Source organism: Mobula birostris, chromosome 16 (genome assembly GCF_030028105.1).
Source record: "Mobula birostris isolate sMobBir1 chromosome 16, sMobBir1.hap1, whole genome shotgun sequence".
Lineage (NCBI taxonomy): Eukaryota > Metazoa > Chordata > Chondrichthyes > Myliobatiformes > Myliobatidae > Mobula > Mobula birostris.
In genome coordinates this window covers 5,640,011-5,649,311 of record NC_092385.1, presented here as the reverse complement: position 1 = coordinate 5,649,311, position 9,301 = coordinate 5,640,011, and the positions used below count along the sequence as shown (strand labels likewise).

General features: G+C 43.2%; 1 protein-coding gene across 1 annotated transcript in view; it reads right to left on the bottom strand.

The window, feature by feature from the left end:
- Positions 1-224: 224 nt before the first annotated feature.
- The window catches only part of tpra1 (transmembrane protein, adipocyte asscociated 1), a 58,110-nt gene continuing 49,033 nt past the window's right edge, over positions 225-9,301 (bottom strand). Inside the window, exons 7-11 of the mRNA XM_072280255.1 lie at positions 8,441-8,551; positions 3,714-3,774; positions 3,166-3,268; positions 2,181-2,261; positions 225-1,134 (exon numbers count right to left, since the gene is read on the bottom strand). Of these exons, the coding sequence (XP_072136356.1) occupies positions 912-1,134; positions 2,181-2,261; positions 3,166-3,268; positions 3,714-3,774; positions 8,441-8,551 (579 nt within the window). The 3' untranslated portion in view covers positions 225-911. The remainder of the gene's footprint in view (positions 1,135-2,180; positions 2,262-3,165; positions 3,269-3,713; positions 3,775-8,440; positions 8,552-9,301) is intronic.

Genomic DNA, 9,301 nt, shown 5'->3' with positions numbered 1-9,301 from the left:
CAACCCCACTACATATTCACTCATCCTCAACAACCTCAACCACAGCATTGCGTCCTCCCCCAACCTCAATGGCACTGTGTCTTCCCTCAACCTCCACATTGCATCCTCACCCAATCTCAACATTGCATGCCCTCACCACCAGTCCTCCCACAATTAAACACTACAAAAAGCTTTACAGAACTTTGCTCCGTAAACAATAAAATGAATGACAAAACCAAAAAAACTTAAAAATAAGTTTTTGTTTTATTAATCATCCTCAATCCTTCAATGTACAGTACCCACGGGAGCGAATTGCCCCCGACGATCTCCAGTGGGAGAGACTAGTAGGTCTGTTCACAAATGTCACAGCCACCACCAGTCTGAGTAGTTTCCCCAACCAATATAGCAAAGGCATTCATAATGAAGTCTTTAAACACTGCTGCGGACAGTTTTGGTCTCCTTCTTTCGTAGCCGAGGAAAGAAATTGAAAAAGCAAATGCTGAATGAAACCAGGCAAGTCAAGTCAGACAGAAAGCAAACACTGGGGAGGGTAGGAGGGAGAGTGCCAGGCCCCAATTTCAAACTGTCCCCAGTTCCTCATTGGAAAAGAAGAAGAAATCAAACCCTCGCCTGGAGCGATAATTAAAACAAGTTTACAGTATGGAATAGTTTGACGACTTTAAATGGTGGGGGAGGGAGGGATGCACATGTAGAAATATTTAAAAAGTAGCAAGAAGATGCTGTTTGAATGAGAGAGGGAAGAAAGGTGTATTCAAAATGGTAGGATTTATAAAATCCTGTAATGCATACATTCCATGACTGAAATTCCAGGATGTTGGAAACAGTGATGAGAGGAGAGCGCTGGGGAGTCTTTATCCCCTGCCCACACAACTCTGGAGGCTGCTGCTCATGGCCTATCCACCCTCTCTTTCTCAAGCATTCATCATTCTCCACCGGTCACTGTCCACGCTGTTGATGCTGCCCACGGTCAGGTCGTCCAGGTAGGAGCCCGAGCCGTCGATCTGCGTGCTGGAGTAGGGGCCGGAGTCCAGTGCTTCCTTCCGGGAGACGGCATGGGTCTGGGGCAGGTGGACGTCTGTCTCCTCTGGCTCGTCGACCTGCGACTTGTAGGAGAAGAGGATTTTGGGCTCAGAGCTGGCAAGAGGGGTGGGGGAGAGAAAAAGACAAAGAAAACCATTAAATTCAGATTCATTTATTTATCACAGGTACATTGAAACATACAGGGAAATGCCTTGACTCAGAATTTATTATGTCATAAAATTTGTTGTTTTGCAGCAAATGTATTGAGCGCAGGAGATGGAATGTTATGCTGAAGTTACATAACACATTGGTAAGGCCTAATTTGGAGTGTTGTGGGCAATTTTGGTCACCTACCTACAAAAAAAAATGTAAATAAGATTGAAAGAGTAAAAAAGGTGTAAATAAGATTGAAAGAGTACTGCAAAAATTTACCAGGATGTTGCCAGATCTGAAGGACCTGAATTATAAGGAGAGATTGAATAGGTTACAACTTTATTCTTTGGAACATAGAAGACTGAGAAGAGATTTGATAGAAGTATACAAAATTATGAGGGGTATAGAGAGTGTGGAACGAGCGTTAAGTGGTGAATGCTGAGTCAAGTTCAACACAAGAGAAATTTGGATAGGTACATGGATGGATGTGGTATAGAGGGCTATGGTCCAGATGCAGATCAATGGGACTAGGCAGACTAATGGTTTGGCATGGACTAGGTGGGCTGAAGGGCCTGTTTCTGCTCTGTAGTGTTCTATGAATCTATGACTGACAAACAATCAATGTGCAAAAGAAGACAAACTCTGCTAATACAAAAATAATTTGAAAATATGTAATATATAATACTAAGAACATGAGTTGTAGAGTCCTAAAAAAATGAGTCCATAGTTAGTACACAATTATCAGTTCAGAGTTGAGGTGAGTGAAGTAACCCATGTTGGTTCAGGAGCCTGATGGTTAAAGGGTAATAACTGTTCCTGAACCTGGTGGTGTGGGACCAAAGACTTTTCGGTAGTAGTGAGAAGAGAACATGGCATGGATGGTGGAAATCCTTGATGACAGATGCTGCTTTCTTGTGGCAGCGTTCCTTGTAGATGTGCCCAGTGGTGGTTTTATTCAGGAACTTTACCGCCATCGAGTAAGACAGTTACCCAAGCTGAAGACTTACCCAAAGAAGCCCTTCAGGAATGTCACATACATCAGTGGAGCAAACAGACTGAAGTACAGGAACGTGGTGGCATCCACACAGCTGTAGCAGGAAGAGAATGCCCCACATTAAAACAAAGGTAAGCTAATCTCAGGGCAGCCCTGAGAATTATTATTTTATTTAGAGATTCAGCAAACCAACAAGCCCTTCCAAGCCCGCAGCCATGTGACCAATTACCCTTCTGCTGCGGCGGGCAGCAACCTTCCCGTTTCTTCTTTTGTCTGTACTTTTATGAAGCCGAGTTGCTAGTTCGAAGCTCATCACGGCACGGATGCAAGGAGCTGGCCAGACTAGAACCTGGGACCACTCACCTCAAAGTCTGCTGCAGATGCCACGACGCCACCAGCCGGCTAAACAATCACCCTACCGACCTGTACATCTTTGGAATGTGGGAGGAAACCAGAGCACCTGGAGGAAACCCACGCAGTCACGGGGAGAATGTACAAACACCTTACAGTGGGAATTGAAACAGGGTCGCAAAACACTGTAATAGCGTTAAGCTAACCACTACACTACAGTGCTACCCTCATGACTCCTAATAGAACAAAGAGCACTACAGTACAGTACAGGCCCTTCAACCCACAATACTGTGCCAACATCTTAACCTACTCCACCGTTGATCGAACCCTTCCCTCCTACACAGCCCCTAAACCTCCATTTTCCTTACGTCTAAGTGCCTAAGAGTCTCGTAAATATCCCTCCTGCCCTCCTGTATCAATGTAATCTATTGTATCAATATAAATATGACTACGTAATCCTTGCTTCAAATGCGTCAATGACCAACACAGTTCAAGGAAATGATGGGGGCAGCCTGCAAGCGTTGCCACGTTTCCAACACCAACATAGCGTGTCCATGATGTACGAAGAACGTCTTTGGAATGTGGGGGGAAACTGGAGCACCCGGAGGATCCGGTCACAAAGTGGTAGTCTGATTGCTCACACCTACCAGAGTCCAGCTGCGATATCGGCACAGAGCAGTGCACTGCCAATCCCCTGGATCAGGTTCAACGCTGACAAAATCCCCGCATATGTGTAGAAGCTTTTCTTGGCTGCAGGGGTACGGAAGAGAGAAGAAATAGGTTCTTACAGACAAGAAGATGGAGCAGTTTCCCCTGTTCTAGAGACTGTTGTGCATGAAAATCCCAGGAGATCAGCAATTTCTAAGATACTCAAACCACCCCGTCTGGCACCAACAATCATTCCACGGTCAAAGTCACTTAGATCATATTTCTTCCCTATTCTGATGTTTGTTCTGAACAACAACTGAACCTCTGGACCATGTCTGCATGCTATTATGCATTGAGTTGCTGCCACATAATTGGCTGGTTAGATATTTGCATTAATGAGCAGGTGAACAGGTGTACCCAGTAAAGTGGCCACTGAGGGTATTTGGACTGTAGAGAGCATTCACCGGGAAGAGCAGCCAGCCAGAAACAGTACCCTTACTCACAAACACTGACCAGTAAAGCAGAAGGGGGAAATGATATTACTTACAGGGCAAAGAGATTCTCTCCCTTAAAGGAGTTTTTGGGAGAATGACAATCGCTGAATAAACCTGAGGAAGATGGGACACAATTAGAATGGCTTTTAAAAGTTCATTTCTACAACTCAATGTAAAGGGTCAAAATTCAACACAACTTCAAAGGTCAAAGTAAATTTATGATCAAAGTATATACATGTCACCATATACAACCCTGAGATTCAATCTCTTGTGGATTTTCACAGTAAATAGAAAGAAATACAATAGAATCAACGAAAAACTGCAGAGATGGGGAAACAACCAGTGTGCAAAAGACAACAAGCTGTGTAAATACAAAATGAAAAGAAAAGAATAGTAAATAAAAGCAATCAATATCAGGAACATGAGTTTTAGAGTTTCTAAAAGAGAGTCCATAGGTTGTGGGAGGAGTTCAATGCTGAGGTGAGTGAAGTTATCCCCTCTGGTTCAACAGCCTCATGGCTGAGGGGTAATAACTGTTCCTGAGGCTCCTGTACCTCCTTCCTGATGGCAGCAGTCATCAGGACTGGAAAGAAAGAAGGCAGAAGCAATGATGTCTAGCACCTGCATTTTGTTTTGATTGCCGGGATAATTATTACACTGGACAATAAATTTTTTCGAAAGTGTTGCTTCCAGAGAATTTTTATTTTGTTTATGATAAACTGCTTAAAGCTGAACATAAATATAATTTCAGACTACTTGAATCATGTAGAAATTTGGAGAAACAAGAAATTAACTTTTATTGAACATAATGCCTTTAATTGCATAATGGTGCTGATGCTTTGCAATAGTTCAGCTAAGCTAAAAATGTTGATGATTTTTGTTTGTACTCAGTGTCTGGGGCTTCTCACTTAAGTGTCCAACAATAATCAGCCAGCATTGATGGATTCCAGTTGCCCTGATACTGTTTCTCTATGACCGCAATGTCCTGGTGAAGCCTTTCACCATATTAGTCACTGACAGCGCCAAGATTTACAGGGAAGAAGCCTAAATGGGAATGCAGAAAATTAACTTTTAGTGGCATGTTGCACTTCATGGTTTTGTATGCTTGAAGCATGTGGTCAATCAGCTGCATGTAGATTGGTGCTCTGCAGTTACCAAGAAAATTTTCAACAACATCCTTAAATATCTTCCATGTAATTTTCTCAGGCCCCACTAAAACTTCTTCAAATTGCCTGTCATTCATGATCTGTTTGATTTGTGGAACAACAAAAATGCCTCTCTTCATCTTGGCATCAGTTATTCTGACTTGAATTATGAATTCAAACAACAAATATAGGCAATTTCAAAAAAAATGGTGTGTGATAGGGAAAGCTCATGGTGATTTTCATGATCAGCAGCCCAAAATCCATAAAATACACCCAAATGAAGATGAGGGGTTCAACTTCACACTGAGGTTGCAACCAGTGCTGAAGAACCATTGGAGAAGTATGCTACAGAGATAGGAGGACACACATGCACACTCAGCTAAGTATCTGTTCAATGGCCAATCCTAGGAGGTATAATAGGACACTCAAAGCTGCTGTGCAGGTTGACTCTGTGGTTAAGAAGACATACGGTGCTTTGGCCTTCATCAACCATGGGTCTGAATTTAAGAGCCAAGAGGTAATGTTACAGCTGTACAGGACCCTGGTCAGATCCCACTTGGAGTACTGTGCTCAGTTCTGGTCGCCTCACACAGGAAGGATGTGGAAACTATAGAAAGGGTACAGAGGAGATTTACAAGGATGTTGCCTGGATTGAGGAGCATGCCTTATGAGAATAGGTTGAGTAAGCTCGGCCTTTTCTCCCTCGAACGGCGTAGGATGAGAGGTGACCTGATAGAGACGTATAAGATGGTGAGAGGCACTGATTGTGTGGATAGTCAGAGGCTTTTTCCCAGGGCTGAAATGGCTAGCACGAGAGGGGACAGTCTTAAGGTGCTTGGAAGCAGGTGCAGAGGAGATGTCAGGGGTAAGTTTTTTATGCAGAAAGTGGTGAGTGTGTGGAATGGGCTGCCGGCAACGGTGGTGGAGGCGGATACAATAGGGTCTTTACAGAGACTCCTGGATAGGTACATGGCGCTTAGAAAAATAGAGGGCTATGGGTAACCCTAGGTAATTTCTAAAGGAAGTACATGTTTGGCACAGCACTGTGGGCCAAAGGGCCTGTATCGTGCTGTATTGTATTTTAAGGTGATTGGAGGAACATATAGGGAGAAGTCAGAAGTATGTTTTTTTTTTACACAGTGTGGTGGATGTGTGGAAAGTGCTGCCGGGGTGGTGGTAGAGGCAGATACATTAGAAGCACTTAAGAGACTCTTAGATAGGCACATGGATGATAGGAAAACCTGGAGGACTATGTGGGAGGGAAAGATTAGATTGCTCTTAGAGTAGGTTAAAAGGTTGGCACAACATTGTGGACCGAAAGCACTGTACTATTTTATATTAATGCTTAAAACTGTCCCAGGTAACTGGAACATTAAAGATCAATGCCCTCTGTTGGAACATGCAAGGAGTGGCTAGCTAGTCTGAGTTGAAATCTTTACTAGGGCAATTACTTGGTGCGAAATGGTGAAGAAAGCTGGTAAAAGACAAGCTATAATCACAGATGGTGAGGCCCCGGGAATGAAAGGGTTAATGCATGAGAAACGTTTGATGGTTCTGGGCCTGTACTTGCTGGAGTTTCGAAGAGTGGGGGAAGGGATCTCAATGAAGCCTATCTTAGCGTTCATTTTGAGAGGACTAGAATATAAAAGCAGGGATGTAATGCTGATGCTTTACAAGGCACTGCTCAGACCACACTTACAGTATTGTGAGCAGTTTAATTGAAGAAAGGATGTGCTGGCATTGGGGAGAGTACAGAGGATGTTCATGAGAATGATTCTGGGATTGATCGGGTTAATGTACGAGAAGCAGTTGATTGCTCTGGGGCTGTATTCACTGGTGTTTAGAAGAATGAGGGAGGATCTCATTGAAACCTATCCAATGTTTAAAGTCTTAGATAGAGTAAACTTGGAGAGGATGTTTCCTATAGTGTGGCAGGCTATGACCAGAGGGCACAGCCCAAGATGTCCCTTTAAAATAGAGATGAGGACAAATGTCTTTCACCAAAGGGTGGTGATACTATGGAATTCATTGCCACAGATGGCTATGGGGGCCAAGTCATTTAAAGCAAGAGGTTGATAGATTCTTGATCAGTAAGGATGTCAAAGGTTAAGGGGGAAAGGCAGAGAAATGGGGTGGAGAGAGATGATAAATCTGCCATGATGGAATGGCAGAGAAGTCTTGCTGAGCTGAATGGCCCAGTTTTGCTCCTATGTCTTATCATTATATGATTTTATGGAACGTGGATGTCACTGCTGTAGACAACTTAAAAATGAAAAAGAACAGAGCGTAATTATATCCAACATTAGTCTGGTGGAATGACATAAACTGGTGAGGATCTGTTGTTTCCTCTCCTGAGAGCCAGATTGCTAGATATCGTTAATTAGCCGGAACACAGTATGCCCCTGGTATACATGCAGTGAGACCTTAAACTGCTCTGAGGAAGTGCTCAATTGGCCAAACTATTCATGTCATAAATCTGGGAAATAAAACCCAGGCAAGTGAGGAGGAGACTGTTTATATGCCATTGTGTAACGAGGCCTGCTTCTCAGCCATTTCAATGCACAGTATGTGGGAACAGGATAACTTTCTTTGTACGTCATGTGTGAGATTCAGTCCCACAGCTTGTGTGCGCACCTGGGCGTGCAACGCAAGACTTTGATGAACAAGAACCTTGCTTGAACCAGAAGCGGTTCACATTTCAAGTGAAGATTAAAGGTTTAAAGAGCCTGCATACTGCCCATTCACACCGCTCGCATTTAGGGCAGCAATGAAGGTCCTTTAGGGATTCTTCAAAGCTGTTACCATAACAATTTTTTTGATGAGTCAGGGTTGTGAACCCTGAACTGAGCCCCCGAACCCGGTGGATCGGTGGACCACTCTTAGTCTGGCCTCTACTCTTTGACCTGTTTAGCATGAATGACCCTACCAAGAGCCAAAGCAGAAAGCCCTGCCTCTAGCCAACATAGCTCTCCTAATCATTGAGGCAAGCAAGCCCCCACACCCTACAACAAAGTTGTGGTCCCCTTGGAGGATTTAAAGAGAAAGATTGGCTTTATTAGCTTAACATGTAGATCAAAACACACAGTAAAATGCATTGCTTGCAAAAAATGACAACATATTCTGAGGATAGAGTAAGGTCAGCCTACAAGGGGCACCTTGATTCCAGCACTAAGGTAGAATAGCCTCAGTTTACTGACCCGAACCCTTAAGTGTTTGGAATGAGGGAGGAAACCAGCATGGTCATGGGAAGAACGTAGAAACTCCTTACAGACCTCGATCACTGGAGCTGCAAAGTGCTACACTAATCAGTATGTTACGATGCCAGCCCTGTGCTACCATGGGGAGATCATTCAAAGAGGAGGCATAGACTCAAGGATTTGATGGGTTGGTTTCCTGGCCACAAGAAAATGCAAGAAGTTTGAGAAACAAAGGTTCACAACAACACTCACCTTGAGACTCTTTGTCTAGAATAAACAAAAGAGCAAGACAGAGGGGACAGGGTTCCTATTGGGGAAACAGTGAACTGAATTGGGAGATGTTCTTGATCCTAGTTGATCCATGGACAGGGGAGGATTTGCAAGCAAGGAATCAACATCTGGTGACTGGGCTAATGAAAACAAATCAGCCTTTCTTACCAGGAAGAAGAAACAAGAGCTGGCAAGCCAGAAGTGGCGACCTCCATGGCCATAGACATTAAAGTCCTCAGGAGACAAATGTGCATCAGGATACAAGATCTCCAGGGTTCCCTAGAAAGACAGATAACAGAGAAGGTCATAAAGATATTGACCAGATAAGCCAAAGAAGAATTACGTTCCTCATCCCCATTCTCCCTCATATGCAGGCAGAATGGATTACAGTTCAAAGTTCAAAGTAAATTTATTATCAAAGTACATATAAGTTACCATTGTAGTTTAAGTTAAATCTAATTTGGCATCATGCTCAGGACCGAAAGGATTGTTCTTGTACTGTGCTGTTTACCATCTAATGCTACCTGTCAGACCCTGTTATGTAAATTTAGCCACCAGGTTTGCAATATTATAATGAATTAAGTTCAAGACTTAATTAATGATCATCCCAAAAATGTGAATATGTCTGTATGAATGCAAGTTCTCCTTCAGTCCAAATAATATTTGTCTAACATGGAACATAGAACTCTACAGCACAATACTTTAACATATTCCAGGATCAATCTAACCCATCCCTCACACATAGCCTTCCATTTTCAATCATCCATGTGCCTATCTAAAAGTTTCTTATATGACACTAATGCACCTGCGTCTACCACCACTCTTGGCAACATGTTCCATGCACCTACCACAAAAAACTACCTTTGATATCCCCACACACTTTCCTCCAGTCACCTTAAAATCATCATCACCATCATTATGTGCCTTGTTGTATACCATCGGCAAGCATGATCCTTCCGTGACCATGATTGTTCTTGGCAAGTTTTGATCATAGTAAAACTGAATAGTCATTGATACATTTCTTGGTCA